Source organism: Melozone crissalis, unplaced genomic scaffold (genome assembly GCF_028551555.1).
Source record: "Melozone crissalis strain CALT ecotype California unplaced genomic scaffold, PUWL_Pcris_2 ptg000016l_1, whole genome shotgun sequence".
Lineage (NCBI taxonomy): Eukaryota > Metazoa > Chordata > Aves > Passeriformes > Passerellidae > Melozone > Melozone crissalis.
The window spans coordinates 5,301,188-5,323,262 of NW_026535794.1; the positions used below are offsets into that span (position 1 = coordinate 5,301,188).

A 22,075-nucleotide genomic window follows, 5' to 3' on the forward strand; every position below is an offset into this window, starting at 1 on the left:
CCCGACTGTCTCAGTCAGTCACAAGCCTTTGTTATAATTCCTTTTCTATTCTTAGCTAGCCTTCTGATGAAATCCTTTGTTCTATTCGTTTTGTATTGTTTTAATATAATATATATCAAAAAATAATAAATCAAGCCTTCTGAAACATGGAGTCAAGATTCTCATCTCTTCCCTCATCCTCAGACCCCTGTGAGCACCACCACAGACACTTGGTCAGTTCAGCCTGGAGCAGAGGAGACTGAAGGGAGACCTCACTGCAGTTACAACTTCCTTGTGATGAGGAGGGGCAGACACTGATCTCCCTCTGTGTGACCAGGAACTGAGGGAAAGGCCTGAAATTGTGTCAGGGGAGGTTTATGTTGGATGTCAGGAAAATGTTCTTTCCCCAGATTTATCTTGGATGTCAGGAAAAGGTTCTTTCCCTGTTTCCAGTTGGGCCCTGGAACAGGTGCCCAGGGAAGTGATCACAGCACCAGCCTGAGCTCAAGAGCATTTGGGCAGTGCTCTCAGCCACATGGTGGGGTTTTTGGAGATTTCTTGTGCAGGGTCCGGAGCTGGACTTGATGGTCCTTGAGGATCCCCTCCAACTGAGGGTATGCTGTGATTCTGTGAGAACAATCTGATCCCTCCATGGGCTCCTCACATCCCCCCACACCTGGAGTGAGCTCCTTGCCACCCTCCCACCCCTGAGCTCAGTGTGGGGTGAGCTGAGGCACAGCAGTGAGGAAGGGCTGATCCTCCTCGTAAGGCTGGTGGGGATCCAACACCTCAGCTGCCTTCTCCCATGGGGGAAAGGGATACACACAAATGTCCAGACCTTTCCCGGTATACCCATCCTACCCAGAGCCCTGGACTGGGGGGGTCTGTATCACCTGGACTCATTTTTCATATCACAGTATGAACTCTTTGCTGCAGGGCTGATGATCCACCCACAGCATGAAGCAGATGTAGACCAAATCACTCCAGTGACTCAGAGTGCTCTCAATGTGTGATTCAACTCGTCCATCGAGAGATGATTTCTAGGTATTTTCAGAGGAAAAAAGCACTGAACAAAAGAAACTCAACCAGACCAAAGTATTTTTAGAGGTAAAGTTTACCGTCAGAACGCAGCAATAGAAGTTAAAAAAAAAGAAAACCACAAAAGATCTAAAATCTTGTGTTGAGAATGTACAAAACAAAGTCATAATAAGAAAAAAATTGCTTTACAAAGTTTCAAAATGAATTTAAACAGTTAACATGTAGGAAAGCATGGAAAATCTAAACTAAAGGGTTTGTGTATAGTGAATAATAAATTACAATTCTAAAAATAAAGAAAAGAAAGCAATAACCATTCTGACTCGAGAATCTTTTATAGCATCTTTCTTTGGGGGAATGGCATTGATAGTAGCTGTAGGTCTTAGCTTTACAATTTCCACTATCATCAAACACTTTCCAGGAACTGAAAAACAAACTGATAAATAACTCCCCCAAGTCCAAGAGTGACAACAACTCAAGATTTTTTTTTTCCTTTTCTTTTCTTTTCTTACTGGCTAAGAGAAAACCTATCCAACCCACCCATCAATATGAGCTTGTGTGTATATATATGTATATAAATATGTATACGTGTGTGTGTAGGATGCCTTCTTAGAAAAAGAAGGTGCCATAAAGGTGTTTGTTTGCCAATGACCAGATTGATTGTTCTTTAATTGATCCTTCCTTCTGCAGTAGTTCAGAGAAGCCCGATCCAACACCTCCAACCACCCCCACCAAACATTCTAGGGGGAACTACCCTAAGGTGCCCATGGATGGATTTTCCCCTTGTGCTTCTAACAGTGCCAGGACTCTGGGTTGTGGTGCAGCACCAAGTCTGTTGGGTTGGCCAGGTGAGGGCTGTTCTCCAGTGCCAAGGCAGGCTGCACTTGTCCTGTCTGTGTGCAAACACCAAGACGATGACCCTGAGAAGTCCTTAGGGTGCAGGTAAATCCCTGTATGTAATGTGGATAAAACAGGAGAAATGTTTATCATGGCCTTTCTCTTTTGTCTTACACAGTCCTCTCTTGTTCTGCAGAACCTCCTATTTCTTTGGCTTAGAGTTGCCAAAGGTGACAAAGACCACTCCTGGCTCCTGAAAACTCCCATTGGTGTGGAAGTCTTCACCTGGGCTCTTCAAGTACCTGCGAAACACAGGTGAGGCAGAGACCTCATACTGGGGGTGAGAGCCCACATCGCGCGTGGAGGACGTTTGTGTCTCGGACTGCTTGGTGACCGTGGTGGAGGAAGTGATGATTTTGTTTCCAAACTGGTCCATCTCCTCATACTGCTCCATGACAGTCCGGGTGGCTCCATAGAGCTTGGACCCGTCAGGCCCTGTCTGCAGCTCCAAAATGCTTTTCTGCCTCCGTGGATTTTGTGGGCTGGGGGTGTTCAGGGAGCGGTATTCCGAAAAGCTGCCTTTCACCCCACAGTGGCAGCTGTCCTTGGAGGTGTCCACAGAACCCTTCTCTTTGTCACTGGTTGGATGGCTGGCATTGCCAAGCGTGTGCTGTTTCATGGAGCTCAGCCCAGCTTTTGTTTGGACAGGGTCTGATCTCTTCTCTGAGGGTTTCGTGTCGTGCCCGGCAGACCCTGCTGAGGGGTGGTTATAGGAGCTAAAGCTGTTCTGAGCAGAAGCATCCCTCTTTCCTGGAGAGTCAACACAGTCTGGTGAAGGGCCATCCCGGGGGCAATGTGCTGTCCTGGGTGATTCTGCTGGTTTCCTGGCAGCAGACTCAATGGAAATGTAGGAAGGTGAGGAGGGAGAGCTGGCACGGGACTGAACGAGGCGGGGTACCCCTAGCTCTGCCTTGGCTGCCTCTGTCTTTTCTGCCACCTTTGCACTTTCCACAGATGCTGCTTCCCCTGTCTCCAGCATGACTTCCTCTTGCCTGGCTTTGCTTGAAACAATGCTGATCTTACGGATGTTGCTGCTGCTCACGGAGCTTTGGGCGCTCCCCAGAGACTCCTTGAACAGCCCTGAGAGCCCAGCAATGTCTGACTCAGACTTGAGATTGGAAACAGAATAAATAGCTTTCTTGATGGCCTCCTCGATGTCCTGGATGCGGGCCAGTGTCTGCTCCTTCAGGTGCAGAATCTCAGCACTTGCTCGCTCCAGGTCCTCAAAAACCAGATCCACTGAGGAGACACTGTCAGCATCCCCCTTTGCCCCAGCCTTGTCCTGGTGCTTGGCCTTCTGCTGCACAACCCACTCGGGGACCTTCTCAAAGAAGCTCTTGAGAGCTTTCACATCCACTTTGCTTGTCTCCTCCTCAAACTCCCTCACTCGGGTCAAGATCTCTTGCAGCTGCTCCTGTCTCCTGAGGTTCTCAAAGATCTCCATAGCCTCCTTGATATTGCCTTTCATGATCTCCTCCTTGTGTACTGACAACCTCTTCCGACGCTCATCTTCCGTTTCTCTCATTTTTTTTTCTCTCATAACAACCACTGGCTTCTCCTGGGCAGGCGTCTCTGCCTCCCTCTCAGGACATTTCAGCTGCCTGCTGTTTGCCTGCTGGTGCTCCTCAAAGGAGGAGTTCATTGACTGCTGATGGAAGGACATTGAATGAGACGTTTGCCTCCTCTCATGCACCTGCTGCACGACTCTCTGGCTATCCCACAATCCATAGGAGTTAGACACACTTTCCCTTTCCACCTTGGATGAGGCATTTTGTGCAGTGCCATCTCCTCTTTTTGGAGGGCTGTTGTGACCCACAGGGGAGGTGCTTGGCTCAGTTTGTCCTGGCACATCCTGTGCCTGTGCTCTGCCAGAGCAGGCTGGAGGTGACGGTGAGGAGCACTTCTCCTCTTGGCATAGCTCTGTCTGCCTTTGAGCCACCTCGCCTGGGCATCTCCTTGGAGCAGCTGCTTTATCACTCATCATTCCCTGCTTGACTTCAAAACCAACCACTCCATTTTTCATTGGCTTTGAGGCCTTAGCATTGTCTGGTTCTACCTTTCCTTGTCCTGCTTTGCTGGCCTTGTACCTTTCTTCTGCTATTTGGAGAGGGGTTTTGGCAGTGTATTTTGGCAGCTTTCTCTCAGGGTTTATCCCCTGAACTGTGACAGACTTCTTCACAGATGTCTCTGAATTGCACCATTTTGTTTGAACCTCCTCATAGCCTGATTGTTCATGAACTTCCATGCAGCTTAATCCCAGCTCTGTGGGAGAAGGCCTTGGCTTGTTGATATCCCTAAAGCCTGAAGGTTTTGGAGGCAGGGGTGGAGGGATGGGTTTTGTTGATCTGCTTGTGCTGGAATTTGCAGAGGCAGAATGGGCCTCGTGTAAGAGGTGCTCAGGTTTTGGAGGGGGAACAGGCTTTTTCTTGGGTGAGACAGTAGTTTCTGGTTTTGGAGGAGTCCTGGGCTTCTCTGCAGGACTCTGGTCACTGGATTTATAGGACAGAGAAGGGAGAGAAGGAAGAGGGGTCTGGAGTAGTGCAGAACATCCTGGGGCTTCATCTTTGCTGGTTGGTAATGGAAGGGCACCTTCTCTTGCTGCTTTAGTTGAGGGTGGGCAGGGCTCTGCTTTCATCACAGCAACTGAGGGAGGAGGAGGAAAGTCATTATCAGCCTGTGACTCTGAAGCCACTACAGCAGTCTCCTTACTAGCGAGTTGAGTCTCATTTTTCTTTTTACACACAGAATAGGACTGCCCTGCATTTCTGTATATCATAGCAGCTTTAAAATCCCCTCTGGAGACATTAACATTAGACTTTTCCAGCGACTGAAGTGTGGCTTTTAAATTACCTCGGACAACGTCCTCCTTTTCTACCAGGCGCTGTTCTGTGGCGGCACTTTGCAGTGCTCTGATAGCTGTCTGCACATCCCCTCTGACACCAACATCTCTTTCTTCTTGCTCTGATTGCTCTTTGGAATCAGACTCAACACAAGGGTTTACATAGGTTTTCACGGGTGTGGCAGTATAAAGGCCATCCTTAATGCTAAAATCTCTACTGGGCACAACTTGGATTTCCTGGCTCAATAGTTGTCGCCCCTGTACTTCCTCAGAAGCACTGACCTTTTTGTGTGATGTTATGCTCTTCTGGGACACGCTTGTGTGGGTCTTGGATGCCTCCTGGACTCTGGTGGTGGTGGTCCTGGTGGCAGTGCTGCTGCTCTCCTGCTTGGTGGATGAGGAGTCCTGCTGGTGTACGGTCGATTGCAGGGTCGTGGTCCCCTGTGAGCTGACTGTCTGCTGCCTGCAGGCTGTGTGGACCTCCTCCCTGTTCCTCTGGAACTTGCTCTGGACGTGGTGCTGAATGTTTTTTGCTTCTGCTGTTGCCAGCCTCAGGCTTTGCATTGCAGCCTGGAGATCAGTCCCCAGAGCCTTTTCTTCTGTCTGAGTCTGGCTGGCTTTGCCAGCCACCACAGTCTGCTGTTTGCCATCCACTTCTGCCCTCTGAGCTGTCACTTGTGTTGGAAATGTGCCTTGTATCATAGATTTTGTTTCCTTCAAATGGGCAGTGGTGGCTTCTTCTTTCTCTGCCTTCTTGCTGGCATCTGCAACCCTTTGGATTGACTTTGTAGTCACCTTAAGCCCTCCGGACAGAACTTCTTCCTTTCCCATCGCTGTGGGCAGGGGCTTCCCAAGACATTGCACAGTGGTGCCTGCCACACCTGCTGCATGCACAGCCTCTCTCTCTAACACACCCTCTCTGCCCACGCCTTCACATACAAATCCCTTTTTTGCTCCCTCCACAGCCCTTGGCTCGCCTCCTGCAATTTGTTCTTTATTTGTCAAGGCATGTATGTTAGCCCCCTGCAAAACCCGTAGGCCACTCTCATCTGCCCCCTCCTCCTCTGCTTGGGAAGAGATGAGCGATTGTATCTCTGACTCCTGCTGGAGATTCTTCAGGTAGCTGAGGTCTCCCTTCTCAATGCAGCTTGCAAAAAGTTGGACATTGCCCTTCTCGTTGTCCTCCCGCTTGATGGTGGCTGCTGCTTTCTGCTCCTGAGAAGAAGCCAACAAGTTCCCAATTGTTGACTTCACATCCCCCTTGACAACTTTCTGCTGGACAGAATGGAACAGGAGGGAATAGAGAGTCATCTTCAGTGATCCCGACTTCGTCTCTTGTAGGACCATCCCCTTTTTGATGGAAGCATCTTGGCTGAGGAGACCCTGCAAGGCCTTGGCTACATCTCCACTCAAGTCCTCTTTGCCTTTAACAGCTTCACTCTGGTCCAGCAGCTGCAATGGGCTCACTTTGATCTTGCCCTCTCTGTCCTCCTCCACCAGCATGCTCTGTGCTTCCACATTGGTCCTGTGCAAGAGCTGCAGCATAATCCTTTGCAAGTGGCCTCCCACAATCTCTTCTTTCAGGATCTCTGGAGCTCCTGGGCTGCTGAGCTGATACTTCACCATCTTCACACTCTCCATATCATTAGCTTCAATGAGGATTCCATCATGCTGGATAGCCTGGCAAGTGCAGAGAGTCTCTAAAGTCTCCTTCATGGTTCTTTCTTTCAGTTCTACTTCTATGCCACCTTTAGAAGCACCAAATTTATCTAGGGGCGTGCTCTCAAAGAGCCACGTTGTGCTTTTCACATCTGCACGAGGGATCTCTTCTTGGGGCCCAGTGCTGGCCGTCACCTCTGTGTCCTTAAGGGTGTCCATGGGCTGGGTTTCAAACAGCCAGGTGCAGCGTTTTACATCCCCTTTCTGGCTGTCCTCTCTCTGCACTGTGCTCATGGATGAGCTCCTCTCTGCGTCCCCGTACAGGGAGTCCACGGGATGGTTCTCAAAGAGCCAGGTGGATGTCCTCACGTCACCCCGCTGCACGTCACTGACGCTCACCATCCTCACGTACTTCTTCTGGCCCACTTGCTGGGACTCAAAGAGCTGCTTGTTGGACTGAACGTCTCCCTTCTGCACATCATCCACTGTTCTGGGCACAGACAGCTTTCCCCATGAGAAGGAGTCAAGAGGCTCTGTCTCAAACCTCCACCGTGCAGTCTGGACATCTCCCTTCTTGATGTCCTCTTGGGTGACAGCCCTAATCACAAACACCTCTTCTTCCTTCTTGATCTGATCCAGCGGCTTAGTTTCAAACAACCACCGGGCACCTTTCATGTCACCTTTCATGATTTCTTCTTTCTGCACTGAAGTGACCTCATGGTATCCTCCCTCTTTGTCCTGGATAGCGTATAAAGGTTGGCTTTCAAAGAGCATTGTGCAGGACTTGACGTTAGCTTTGCTCATGGTGTCTTTCTGGATCTTCTGGAGTTCTGTCTCATCTACTTTGTCATGGATTTGGTCAAGGGAATAGGTCTCAAATACAAACCTTTTTCCTCCAACATCTCCCCCCTTGGCATCCTTTTCAGGAGGTATTTCCTGGATGCCCTCAGAGTTGTCCTTCAGGGTGTCCATGGGGTAGTTCTCAAAGAGCCATGTGAACTTGTGCACAGACCCAGCCTCAATTGTTCCAGCATCCTTCTGGGATTTTGGCTTGGTGGCTGTGTCCAAGGGCTTGGCCTCAAAGAACTCTTTCACTCTGGACACTTCCCCAGACTGGAACTCCACACGGCTGGAGTACCGCATGGTTTTTTTCCTGTCAGCTTCACTGACAGTGCTGCTGCCCAAGGGTTCAGTCTCAAACAGGTGCCGGACAGTTTTGACATCCACTCCCTGCAATTCCTCCTGACTGTAGGCCTTGCTGACTTGCAAATACTGCTCCTCCTGGCCTTTCAGGGAGTCCAGGGGCTGAGTCTCAAACATCCATGTGTAGGACTTCACATCAGCTTGGGGCACGCTGCCATCCTCCTCCTGCTTCCTCTCAGCCTTCTCGTACAGGGTGTGCATGGGCTGGGTCTCAAACAGCCACCGGCAGGTCTTCACATCCCCCTTCTGGGAGATCTCCCTCTTCACTGAGGGGTGCTTCTCCCCTTCTGTGGCTTGGAGATGAATGACATCCATGGGCTGAGTTTCGAAGAGCCACTTGGCTGTCCTGACATCACCAGCCACCACCTCTTGCTTTGTGATCCCCCGAATTATGTCCACTTTCTTGATGCTTTCATCAAACTGGTCTAGAGGCCTGGTTTCAAACATCCACTTGTAGTTCTTGACGTCACCGCTGATGATCTGCTCTCTGCTTACAGAGGTGACTTCGTGGAAATTGCCAAAGCTATCCTTGATGGCATACAGGGGTGTTGTCTCAAACAGGATTTGGTTGGCTTTGACATTGCCAGCTGGAATCTTCTCCTCCTCTTCTTTGATTGTGGGTTCAGCATCAGCCTGCTTAATGCTGTCTAAGGGGAGAGTCTCAAACAGGGTCTTGAAAGATTTCACATCCCCTTTCACTACCTCTTCCATGCTGGTGGCTGGAATTTCTTCCTCAAATGCCTTGGAGATGCTGCCAAGGGGACAGGTCTCAAAGACATGTTTTCTTTGCTTCACATCTCCCTTCTCCTCTGCTGAAAGCTCCACTTTCTTCAAACGTCCCACCTCAAAATTGTCTTTCAGGGTTTCCATTGGCTGCGTTTCGAAGAGCCAGAGTGTGGATTTCACATCACCTCCAATGACTTGTTCTTTGGCTACAACGCTTTCTGAAGCTTCTCCTTTCAGGGAGTCAAGAGTCTGGGTCTCAAAGAGCAATCGTTGTTTAGTGACATCCGCCCCTGTGACAAAATCTGTCGAAGCCTGGAAGTCCTGTTCCTCAACTGTGATTTCTCTGATGGCATCCAGAGGCTGAGTTTCAAATATCCACCTTGCTCCACTGACATCTGGCCTTCCAATTTCTTCCAGTGAAATCCCACGGATTATCTGCACTTTGGAAGTATCCTTGTTGATGGTATCCAGGGGCTGGGTCTCAAAGAGCCAACGAGCTGTCCTGACCGCATTGGTCTGAATTTCTTCTCGGCAGACAGACTTGATTTCATGGATAGTCCCACTTTTGTCTCTGATGGCACAGAGGGGCTCTGTTTGGAAGAGCCTGACAGTCTTCTTGACATCGCCTTTCAGCTCCTGGATTTCTGACTTGAGTTGTAGGATGCTCTTCTCCTCCACTGAGGAGCAGCGTCCTATGGCATCCAAGGACTGTGCTTCAAAGAGCTGTTTGGCCCCTTTCACGTCACCTCCCTGGACAGGCTCCTTGAGAACTGCCTCCTGCACCTCAGTTTCATCTGAATACAGTTTATTTAATGTGTCCAGTGGTTGGGTTTCAAAGAGCCACCGGGCAGTGCGGACATCCCCTCTGGCAAGGTCTGTTTCCGACACCTTGGCTGATGTTGACAGGTTGTACCCATTTATGGACTGGCTTTCAAACCTCAGGGAAGTGCTTTTCACATCCCCACTTGGAATGATCTCTTCTTCTGTCAGCTTCTTCGTGGCTTGATGGTCCCCAATGGAGTCAAGTGCCCAGTTCTCAAAAATCCAGCGCATGGACTGAACCTCTCCTGGGAGAACTTTATCCAGGTTCACGGAGCCCTGAGCATTGGGATCCTCGGTGTTAAGCATTTCTGCCAGGTCCTCAGTCACAGCTTCTTCCAGGTTCTTCCTGAGCTCAGGGTGCATGTGCCTGTAGAGCCTCTTCAGCTCGTTCACCTGGCGCTGCTGGTAGAACTTGGAGAAGGCTTGCTTTGGAGGAGGCACAGGGAGGGAATTGAGATCCTGAGCTCCTGGAGCCATGACCTGGACTGAGCCAACGGCTGGAGGGGGAGGCAGGTCATCTTCCATTTTCTGGATGGCAACTTTAGATGATTTCTGAGCCTCTGACATCTTTGGGGAAACAGTTTTAAACGTCAGCATCACCTCTCACCCCCCATCCCTGTGGCTGTTAATGGAGTGAACGGCAAAGGGAAAAGCCAACAGGGGAAATCCATGCTCCCAGTTAGCTCCATACCTTTGGTTCAGTAGCACACAGCACTCCAAACCATCACATCACTGCACACGCTCCAGGTTTGGTGTTAGCCCTGGTTCCACAGCAAGCGAGGTCTCTAATCCAGGTGATGTGGTTAGTCTACATTTCCCAGGATTCAGTCCAGCTAGAGCACAACAGAGGTGCCCAATTTGGGCTATGTGACCAAGAGAGAGTGACCACGAGAAGGATAAGGCTGACTTAGAAAAGTCAGGGAAAAGTTAGCCTCTCCCTTCTGCTGCCCAGTGTCCCAGTGTCCGGAACTGTTGTGTCCCCAACTGAGGACCTGCAGGGAACAAAAGATCTGGGTGCAGGAGAAAGCCAGGGAGCTATTTGTGAAGAGGTCTCAGAAAGAAAATGGGGAGGAGGAACTCAAGTGCCAAACTGAGCTGATGAGGTTGGCTGGTGAGGTAACATGATGCCCCTTTGGTGCCCCTCCTCACTGCTCAGGAGGGAGGGCTTGGGGAAGGATGTTCATCTCATTAATGATTTCTTCTGTTGCACTCAGAAGTGTGCCCCATTTGCACAAGAGTAGATGCACATTTACACAGTTGGAGATTTAAATAAAGCTGTTCTGACTTGCAGACTTGCACAGGCAAGAGGCTAACTAAGGTTTGCTGGAATCAGCAGGTCTCATGATCTGTGCTGCCTGAGGAGGAAAAGCAAGGCTGAGAGACCAGAAGTTGGGGTAACACCGGTAGCTGGAGACCGGGAAAGTTAGACCTGTTTATGCTCAGTCAGACTGATCTCATCTCAGATTCACAGCAGTGTTGGTACAGAAGTGAACAGAATGGGCTGTGCTTGTCCAGTCTCCCTCTGAGCCTCCATTTCTGCAATTTTTCTCCTCAGTTTGTGCATCCTGACCACTGAACACTGAACTGAATACCTGCAACCTGCACTTCCTGGGCATTTATCCACAGGGAAGGTAGCTGAAGCCTTTAATCATTGTCTAAAAGAGACTGCAATCCTGGTGGCTTTCCTTTCAGTAAACAGATCTGCTGACCCTTGGCATGCCTGTGCAGTTACGTCTGCAGAGTTATGCCTGGAATATTATTAGTTGTTGCTCAAAGCAATGGTGCACGGTGTTATTTCACTCTGTTACACACAGATTGTTCTGGCTAAAAATAAGTTTTGAACATTAGTAAAAGAAACCCACACTCAGAACACCAAAATCAGCATATTTTGCAGCGAGTGAAAAAATGCAAATCTTTTGCATGAGCCAATGTACTTGGAATGCGCTTTTTAAAATAAGGGGTTTGTCTGTTTTTTTTTAATCTGTGAAGAACTTCTGAATGTGGGGAAGGGCAGCTGAGCAGCTGATAGGTATATTCAGTATGTAAGTGCTCCTGGCTGCCTTGTGTGGGTATTTAGATCACACTCACAGGCCACAAATATTTGGTTAGATAAGAGTGCTTATCTTAAACATTTCCTACCTTGCTTTTTTTCTGTCTGTGGGGAGAGTGAATGGAGTTGTCCTTCACAGTACACTGGAAAAGATATGAGGAGAAATGCCGTTAAACTACACAGCAAGACACATTATCTGCATATATATTTTTATATACTTATGTGTACCAATGTGTATATCAATTACAGAGGACTGAAAACCATGCAGGTTTTCAGCTCATTGGTTCATTGGCAGTTCTGTACAGTTGAGAAAACAGTCTTATTCCAAGTTGATCATTTATATGTTTCCTAATGTCTCAGTCAACAAGCAAAACCCCAAACATATTTTTTTTTAAGTTAGGGGGAAAATAAAACTAGCACTGATTTCTCCAAGGTTTAATTTAGCCTATATTTTTCCTTATACTTAAATATTAAAAAATGAAACTGATCTACTGATTTGTAGTTGCATTATGAATTGTGTAATTTATTGCGTTGAAATTTAAAAAAAATTTATTTTCTCTAACCAGCTGTAATTTTCCAAATGCAGTGTACACTTATTTATTTTCAACTGATTCTGCTTCATCTGGACCTCTCCCTGATAACACTCAAGAGACTGCATCTCTGAGCAGGGGCCCCATAAAAGGTTCAGAGTGTGGGGAAACCTGAACGTGCCAGCAGGAAGGATCCAGCTATGAAATCCCATCCCATGTCACTCCTGGATCACCAGTGGAACTGGGAAAATGGGAAAAATATGCTTCATAACCCTTATGACCTGTATTATCCTGTGGCCCAATGATCAGCCTGGAGTGGAGGATTAAATCCCTGGATCCCAGACTAAGGGATATAAACAGAGAAGCACAAGTTGCACTGCAAGGTTATGGTTGAATGTGGCATATATGGACATATATATATGTCTGTGTGTGTGTGGCATTCACATTTTCTGAAAAATCCCTTTGCCCAGGGTTTTTCTCTTGGGAAGCTGGAAGCCTCAGAGAAAAGGAAAACAATTCTTATCTCATTTGCTTCTCCTCTGTTTTGCTCATGTGGAATGTATTTGGAGATTGTTTACCCACAGGTGATTGTTCCATTGGATTCTGCTGTGAGTTGTTTTGACTCTCTGGCCAATTGTGGCCAAGCTGTGTCAGGGCTCTGGAAAGAGTCACGAGTTTTCATTATTATCTTTTTAGCATTTAATAAGTATCCTATCTGTATTCTTTAGTATAATATAGTTTAGTATTCTATAATATAATATAATAAAGTAATAAATTAGCCTTCTAAAAACGTAAAATCAAATTCATCATCCCTGCCTTCATCAGGACATTCCCAGCAAATACAAAATGTTTGTGCGTGGGAATGAGGATAGCATGGACACATATGTGTTACTCTGTACTGATTATTTCCTCCATGGATATATGTGAATATAAATGTGCAAATAAAGAGGAAATCTTATTATGAGTAAAATGTACAGGCCAGTGGATGTAGGGCTGCGTGTGCGTGTGCTTGGTGTGTGGAATTTAATAAGTATGCTATATATGCATGTGTTTGTATACATTTATCTTACATTTGCAAGCAGCAAGGGGAAAATGGTCACTTTTGGGAAACCAAACGTGGTGTTTCCTCAGATGTACAGAAGCAGACACGTTCTGTGCCACCCTCTGACAGCCACTTGCAGAGGGGACATTGCTGGGATGCCGCTGATGGCAGGGAGGGGAGGACCCGGTCCTTACCGGCTGTGCGGGGCTGGCGCCGGCAGCAGCAGCTGTCTGTGAGAGATACAGAGCCGACAGCTCCTTCACGGAGAGTGCAGAGCACCTCCCTCGTCCTTGCTGAGGTGTGAGGCTGGTGCTGCCCGATGGGTCTAAAAGCGACCGTGCCCGATCATCTGGAACAGGGACAGAGGTGTGCGGTGAGCCACGGGCGGGAGGGCAGGGCCAGCAGCTTCCCACGGGCTCTGCTGGGCTCCTGGCACTGCACACCAGGGCACCCCACAGCCCCCGCCCTGGTCCCCAAAACTTAACATCACACCGTTCTGGTTTGGGGAAAAAACACGGACATTCCCATCTCCTTGGTGATGGAGGTGGATTGTTGAGCCTGGATGAGAGGGACACTTTGGCAGTGAGCTGATGGCCCCATTCCTGCTTCCCTGGGCAAGGCCATCACCAAACACGAGCCAGTCAGAGGACATGGAGGAGCTACACATATCCAACATGAGCAATTCCTGCTTTTTTTGGAGGAGCTACACATATCCAACGAGAGCAATTCCTGCTTTTTTTGCTCCATGGCCACACCACTCTCCTATGGGTGTGCCTCACAAGCAGCTACATCCACTTTGCCTCTCCCCTGGGAGCTCATTTCGGGAGAGATGAAAAGGGTGAGACCTGCCACAGGCTGTACCAGAAAGCCCTTGCTAGAGCCTTCAAACCCTGCTCTGAATTTAGAGATCTGATATTTTGAGCTGCACCAGTTTCCATGGGGTGCCCCCTTTGAAAACCGAGTTCTTTCAGTTTTCAAAGAAAGAAGCGACTCCAAAATAGAGCCAAGAACTTTCTTTTTGCATTAATCTGCCAGGTGTGAGGATGGTTATCTCCACTTCCCATCACAGACATACACAATATATAGAACTTTAGACCTCTATGGTGCCTCTCAGCCCTCCAGGTTAGTCAGGGCTGTAATTTCTCTGTTCCCTCTGTAAAAACACCAGAAGGTTCTCCCGTTCTCTACAGGGCTTGTGCTGCTGCATTCGGATTTAGTGAGGTATTTGCAATGCTTTTGCTTTGAACAATGGGCTCTGTCTCCACAAATCCAGCTATTGCACAGGCAGGAAAGGGCTGATGTACTTTTTAATATGTGCACACTAGAAGCACTGCAGACATTCCAGCATTCTTTTCCCTAAAACCTCAGCCCCCAGATCATGAGAATTAGAAAACAACAAACCTAATGACTCTTCTTCTCTGTTTTCTGAATTTTAAGTTCAGATTTTGAAGTTTTAATCTAAAATACTGAAAGAAGCTTACTCTGGTTTTATTTTAATTTGACAGGAAGCAACTCCATGCACTAAAAATGTGCTTCAAATTAAATATTAGTTTTTATAGGCACAAGCATGCACCAAAAAGCCATGATGATAAGACCAGAGGGACCTTAATGAGTTGTCAGACCCTGCCAGCTGTGCTGCTGGAAGGTCCCAAGCCTCAAGATTTCTGTTGTCTTTATTCCAGCTGCTCCTGCAGGTGTGCAGGCATTTTGATGCAGAACCAAGGCTGGATACATGGGGAAGCAGTGGGATGCAATGCAGATTTAGCTGCTGGAGGTCCCTAGGACACCAGAGGAGGAAACAGAAGATATTTCCTTAATGTTTTTTTTTTTCTAAATCTCCATCTAAATATGTCACCTCTCTTCCTGATTTCTGCTGTCCACAGCTTAAACACTGAGTCAAAGTGAATTATCTGTCTACAGCCACTGCAGGCAGTGCGAGGCTGGGGCAGACCTGGTGCATCCTGAGATAGGCTGTGAGTTTGCAACCACCCTCTGGTTGCACCATTTGCCCCTAGTCTGCTCAAGACACCCCAAACTGTGACTAAATCCTGGATTTTTGAGATGGACAGCATCCAGGAAATCATAGAATTGTTGTGTTGGAAGGAACTTTGGAGATCATTTCATTCCAAGCCCCCTGCCATGGGCAGGGATGCCACTCACTAAATCAGGTTGCTCTGAGCTCTGTCCAAGTGGCCTTGAACAATTCCAGGAATGGGACATCCGTAACTGCTTTGGGCAACCCATTCTCACTACCCTCACAGTAAAGAATTTTTTCCTGATATCTAATCTCAATCTCTCCTCTTTTAGTTTAAAACTGTTCCCCTTTGTCCTAAGGATATCAAGAGGGTCCTTGTAGCAGGTACTGAACTGACTGCAGAAAGCTTTAGGTAATCTGAAAAAACTCCTTTTTGAGGAATTTGAAAAATCTTGTCTGAGAATGTCTTTCTTTCATCCTACATTGTTGAATTACCTACTGGAAAGGCAAAAAACAGTCCAATCATTCCGGCAAAGAGCAAGTTTCTTCTTTGCATGGTAATGAGATTTGGCTAAGTCCTGCAGTGAGAGCAATGGGGCGAACTGGGCACAGTGAGCCTTGAAGGTAGAAAGGAAACCAAGCACACATTTTCAGCCTTTCTGGCTGGGAAAATGAACACAAGCCCTTGGCTGTCTTGAAAACCACATCTAGGAGGTGGGAGCACCTCATGGCAAGGCAGGTCTGATAGAATTGTTCCTGTGTTTGAGCATTTTGGTGAGAAGTGCTTAGCAAAAGCATCCCTGTGTCCATGAGCTGGGCTGATGGTGTTTGATGGTCTCCTCCCACCCCAGGCTGTGGGCATTACTGCTGAGATGATTTAATTTGTACTGACCTATAGGCCTGCACAAAGAAAAGCAACATGCCCCTCCAGCCATGAACAAATAGTGCAGCTGAAGGAAGATTTGCAGTTCAGGCAGAGGGAAATAGCACAGTGTCAGTGTTTCAGTGTTGCCCGTTCCTTCACCCCTTAGCTTGGATGGATGATAAGCCACGGGGCTTGTTTTAATGACAGATATAATTAGATACAAAGCTTTTGTTGAAGGCATCCCCTTATTGCTTCCTTTTTTTCCTTTTTTTTTTTCTTCCCTTCTCCTTTTTGATTTTTTATTTCAGTGCACAGGCTGCGCACAGCCCTGTGTTTGCTTATCACTTCTCACAAAGCCTCCTGCCTTGGAGAAGGGCTGCTCCAACGCTCTGTGCTGGCTCTGCGCTTGCACAAAAATCTGGTCTCTGCCTGACGAAACAGGCTGCTGCCTCCCTCTAAATCTCTAATTATAGATAAAGGCCCAAGAACAACAGTTCGTTCTGCTAATGAGAGGGCTGATCTGTCACGTGTGCCCGGATAGTGACATCCCAGAGGCACCGAGGACACACCAGAGCAAGGTGTGGCTCCACAGCATCCCCCGGGGGGGAGCGGGGAGCTCCCCAGCTGGAGATGCTGAAGCACAGATAAAGATCGCTGTGCACCCAGGCTTAGGGTGATATTTATTGTGGATGAGGTGGAAGCCATTGTTGGGGCAGATGAAATAGGAAAGCCTTATAAACATGATTGTCTGGCAAACGATTTTGAGAATATAGAAACTACAAGTGAGATTGAAAATAAAGCAAGCTTTGAGATCCCTTTGTTACTGAACAACTGGAAAACAATGGTGTGACCAGCTGAAGGTAATCCCCTTTTGATAAAACTTTACCCTCTGCTTGCAGACAGGTCCAAGGCTCAGACCAGACCCTACCAGCTTGGCAGAAGGGGCCCAAAGAGGAGTTTTTAGGGTTTAAAATGTAACACAGTATGGTAATGTAATGATTTGTATCTTGTACTAGATTGGTTAGTGAGAATCAGAATATTCATCACAGAAGATTTGTTGTATAGTAACAGGAACCTCACTGTCTTACCTTTTTTACTCCCTTACGCTCTCACCCTCTCATCCTCTCTCCCCCTCTTTTCTCTCAGGCCTGCTCTGAGCTGTGGCTGGCAGCTCCCAGCAGGGCCCTGCACCCAGGCCCTTTGCAATAAACCCCAAGTTCCATGACCTGGCTTCAGATATCTCTCATCTCCGTCCATCCTGACCATCCTACCCCCTGTCACTCCTACAAGCCAGCTCTGAAACCAGGGCTGGGCTCCACATTTCTGCCTCGCTGAGCAAAGGACTCCGCTGGAGTGCTCGGCATCCGCCCCGGCGCTGAGCGCTGCATCCCGCGCCGCGCTGATTGACTGCGCCACTGCGGCCCCAGGGGTGTTAAACACGATACCTCAGGCATTAAAGCATCCCCTGCGAGCTAAAATAGGAGGAAAAGATCTCCTGAAGCCCCCCTCCTCCCGTCCCACATGGCGGCTGGCACTGTGCTGCTGTCCAAATGAAGGATACAGGGAATGCTCCTCCCTGCTGGCGTTTGTCGGTGAAATGTCCTTCGTGTCACTGTCTGGCGCCGGATGAATCTGCACATTTTGTGTCAGGGGCTGCAATGTTTGGACTGCCCATAAGGAGCAGCTGTCAGGCTTCTTGAGCTCTTCCCATGCACAGTGTATATGCAGATCGGGCTTGGTTTACAGCCTCTCTGCCCTATAAGTCACAATCCAGGCAGGCAGGGAGGAAACTTGCAAAAGGGGAAAAAAATTCCTTGTATTCCTTTGTACTCACTGATATTTCTAAACACAGCGGGAGTAGGCAAGGCAATGGGGGGAAAAGATTCATAAATATTCATCTGAAAGTTCACTCACTTCCTCTCCAATTATTGCCCATAAATCACTCAACTGCTTTGTCTCCTGCTAGAGATAATATTGCAGGTCTCTTGAACCAGAATCATCTTACACCTGGCAGCCAGCTCCTAATAAGTGGAAAACAAATCACCAACAAAACCTCTGCTCCCTCCCTCCCCTGAGAAAACCCCATCTCAGCAGTGGCAGGGCAGCTCTCAATCACTCTATTTTCTATTTAAACCACTTTATCCAATGAACAAACAACGCTACCCACCTGTTGGCGTCCACCACCTCTGCTGCTGGCACTCCTTCACAGCCCGGCTCCCACCACCAACCCCAGTGAGCTACCGAGCGCCTGAGTCACCTATTAAAAAAGGAAGCTGCAAGCTCAGCACCAGTCCCCTGGGTCGCCTGGCCAACCACATGTCATCAGCTGTGCTCCCAAAATCAGCCACCCTGAGCAAACACAGCTGCTAAGCAAAGCCCTTTGTGCCGCCGCCGCGGGCGCCCCACGGCGCTGTGGGAGCTGGGCTTGTGTAACGGGGCCTGGGAGCAGATGGGGCTTGCACAGGGCTTGTAAAAGTCAGGGATGGCCCTGTGGGGCAAGTTCTGCCAGGGTTCTCTCTTTTTCCATTGCTCACTGATGGGAGCAGTGCTGCAGAGAGCATCTCATCCCAAATCCGGCATCCTCCACCCCCTGCTCAGTGTCTGCTGATTTGTTGCTCTGCAGGTCAATTTTGGGTTTGCTGTTTTGGCTGCTGGGCCTGGCTTGTCCTTGCCATGGAGCTCAGATGTGGTTTGCCATGTTGGCTATTGGGCCTGGCCTGTCCTTGCCATGGAGCACAGATGTGTTGTGGTTTCATGCCTTGGCTATGCCATGCCTCCAGTACCACAGGACATTTGGTGCATATCCCATGGTGGAGGGCACAAACCCAATTCTCAGAGGCCAGTAGGAGCAAAGGGACTCCTGTCCTGCAGCTCCTTAGCACCGGGGCACTCAGGGCAGGAAAACAAGTGAAACCTCAGATTGTGAAAGCAACTTTCTATTCCAAGAGGATAGAGGTGAATTAACAAGGAAGTGCTGCTTTGTGGCTCTCTAGGCTGGTTGTTTCCTGGGAATTTGGGGCTGGTATTGCCCCCTGCCTGGGATCAGCCATGGGTTACCTCCATCACATAGTCACTACCAGCTCAGCCTCCTGACCCAGGAGTGTGTGACACCCCTGTGTGACTGGACATGTCCCCAGTACCACCTGCTTGCCCCTGCCATTCATCCCAGTGAAACATTAGCACCCCACTGACCTGTCCCAAAGCTGGAAGCACATCCCCGCAGATGGGGACCCCATTTCTGAGTGCCTCTGCCCTTGAAGGTGGCAGCTGCATGTGCAGAATCACATCTGTCCCATCCTCCTCCCAGTTTTTCTCCCCAGAGAATCAATTTCCTGACCAAAGTGACTCCTAAATACCAGCACAGCTCCATGGCTGGGCTGGGGGAATTTGCACAGTTGGGTGAGCACCCATAAAAGCTGGCTGGGAAACTAGTGCTGCTGCTTAATCCAGGAGCCAGGCAGCCCATTGGGGCTGCTCAGCCAGCAGGGAAAGGTTTAAATCCCTGCCCTAACCCCTCTGCCAGTAGCCCTGGTCCACAGGGAAGCTCTGCCAGAGGGGACACATTCTGAGGGAGGTGTGGGAAGCAGGGCAGGCTCCCTGCTGCCCCAGTTTGGAGGCTGCTGAAAAGGTGAGTGGTTCTGGGAGGCTTCAGTGATGGGTGGGCAGGGAAAGGTGGTTCTGGGACAGAAAGCATTTGGGCAGGAGAGTATCTCTATCTGCTCCTCATTGCCCTCATGACCCACTCATGAGGCTTAGAGAATGTTAAAATAGCATCTGTTTTTTCTAAAGGAAGGGGGAAAAAGAGGTAGGACAAAGATGCAACAGGAAGCATGGATGGGATTTTAGAATCTAGCAGAGACTGAGGACAAGTCATGCTCTAAAACACTCTGCTCACCCTCATGGGTGCTCCCCCCTGTGATCACACTTTGTTCTCTTTTCAAACCACAGTACTTTCTCTCATTTTCAGTCCTACAAAGGACGGTGAGTGTTTGAAATTCAAGCTTTTTCTTTCTGCCATTGATCAGCCCATTATGTGCCAGAGTGGCAATTGTAAACATGTTCTTTTTACATAGAATTCATGTGCTTTTTTACTGCTTTGGTCCAAGAGTACCTGTTACAGCTATACATTCTAAGAATTGACCTTTAAAAGAAGTTACTGAGATTTTGTCATGCTCACCTACCAACTCAGATATAAGAACAGCAGTGATTACAGCTGGATGATTAATAAAAATCATACAACCTAACAAGGCTTTTTTTTTTCTGATTCCAAACTTTCATGAGCACACCTTGTCCTTTCAAATAAATTTGTCCAGCATCACTTACAATAGATCCCTGATTTGGAGGTGGGGAATTCTGCTGCTATAGAACATAAATGTAATGACTAACACATATCAAATAAATAGAAATTATTCCCTTTTGAAAGGGTTTAAGAGAGATTTTGCCCTGTTTGCAAGCCATATCTTGCAATTGTTAGAGGAGCTCTGGTACACAGAGTTAATAGGTGATTTCTGGGGTGGGAAATGGGCTGAAAAGAAAAGTACCAGAAACAGAGGAAGGTGCTAGACAAAGAGGTAAAATAATGTAACTAAAGACCAACTGTGTTGAAGAGGAAATAAGATTTAAATTATCATTTCATGCTTTTAGGCATTGTCCACTAATTATAGTAAAATAATTAATGTTTTGCACACATGTAAAGTTGCATTTGCAAATCTGAGAGGGTGGAAGGGGGTGAAGGAAAAAAACCAGTTATTGAGAAACATCTTGTTTCCTGCCCTTGATTTTCAAAATCGGATCTCTTTGCAATTTCCAGCACCTCCAAACTGAAGGTTCATGATCTTTGGTCACTTCTGCAAATGTTTTTGGCTCTTTGGTATCAGCTGGAATGTCCTTTGCAGGAGCAGCATCATGACCCCCAGGTAATTTAGAGAGCTTCTGACAAGAGCTGGGAAAATTTAGCCTCAGGCAGAGCTGAGTATCTGCCCCAGGGCAGCTCGGGGCTATTTCTGGGCATTGCAAAAATCCAGGAATGTGGAGGACTCTATTCTGGGCACCAAAAAAATGCCAAGAAGCTCTGCTGAGAGACAGCTGCGAGTGGCATTGCTGTTTGGGGACGTGGCCTTCGCGCGTGGGCCAACTGCTGCGGGCTTGTCCTTCCTCAGGGAGGTTCCAGCATCACCCCAAGGTTTGGTACCAAGGTGGGTGCAGCCCCAACAGTGCCCTGGGCACAAATTGCCCCGTGCCACAGACATATTTTATGAAAAATCCTTTCATTATGATGTTTTTTCCTGAGAAGCCTCAGCTTCTCAGGAAAAAACATGTTTTTCTGACTTGGAATGTGATTTGGAGAATTGTTTACCCAGTGTGTGAAATTGTTTTTACTTGATGACCAATGACAGCCACCTGTGTTGAGGCTGTGAGCAGTCACAAGATTTTATTATTCGCTCCTTTCCTTTCCTTTCCTTTCCTTTCCTTTCCTTTCCTTTCCTTTCCTTTCCTTTCCTTTCCTTTCCTTTCCTTTCCTTTCCTTTCCTTTCCTTTCCTTTCCTTTCCTGCTTTCTAATGAAATATTTATTCTATTCTTTAGTATAGTTTTAATATATCATTTTCTTTTAATATAATGTATGCCATAAAATAATAAATCAGCCTTCTGAAACATGGAGTCAAGATTCTCATCTCTTCCTTTGTCCTGGGACCCATGTGAACACCCCCACACTCTGCTAAGTCAGTAAAGGGTTAATCAAGGCCGAGTGGATGTGTAGTGACTGTCCCCTGTGTGTCACTGCCCCTGACACATCGTGGGTCACGCCCTGCTCGTTCTGGTACCCTCCAGTGACTTTATCTGCCATTCACAGAGGGGTTTTTCACTGCAATGGTGATAAACACCCCTGGTCTATGTCCATTTCCCCTCTTCTCTGTCTCCTCTATCCCACCATCAGCTCTGGTATGGAGGGGCTTGGCATGCAAGCAAAGCTGAGTTAATAGAGGAAATAACAATTGATGATTTTCCAGTGTGTGTATAGCAAAGGAGAAAAGGCTGTTAGCATAGAAACAGATTAGAAAGATACAGGAAAATTTCTGTAAGCTAGACTACCTGCATATGTAGATGTGTACATTAAATAGTAGATAAGTAGATGTGTAGATTAATAAGTAGATTCTTTATTAAATTTCTGTAAAACTTTTACTGATTATATTGATGCTAATTGCTTTGCACCAATAAATATAATAAATTATTGTGATGTATTTAATGACTTAAGATCACGCTCTTTGTTAAGAGCGTGATCCTAAGTTATTATATAATATAATGTTATTATATAATATAAAATATAAATCTATAATATAATATAATATATAATATATAATATATAATATATAATATATAATATATAATATAACATTATTGATATTATATGATATTATATAATATGGTATAATATAATATAATATAATATAATA

General features: G+C 47.4%; 1 protein-coding gene across 1 annotated transcript in view; it reads right to left on the reverse strand.

The window, feature by feature from the left end:
- Positions 1–2,053: 2,053 nt before the first annotated feature.
- The window catches only part of XIRP1 (xin actin binding repeat containing 1), a 35,049-nt gene continuing 15,027 nt past the window's right edge, over positions 2,054–22,075 (reverse strand). The window contains exons 5-7 of the mRNA XM_054274253.1: positions 12,977–13,131; positions 11,300–11,353; positions 2,054–9,727 (exon numbers count right to left, since the gene is read on the reverse strand). Of these exons, the coding sequence (XP_054130228.1) occupies positions 2,054–9,727; positions 11,300–11,353; positions 12,977–13,131 (7,883 nt within the window). The remainder of the gene's footprint in view (positions 9,728–11,299; positions 11,354–12,976; positions 13,132–22,075) is intronic.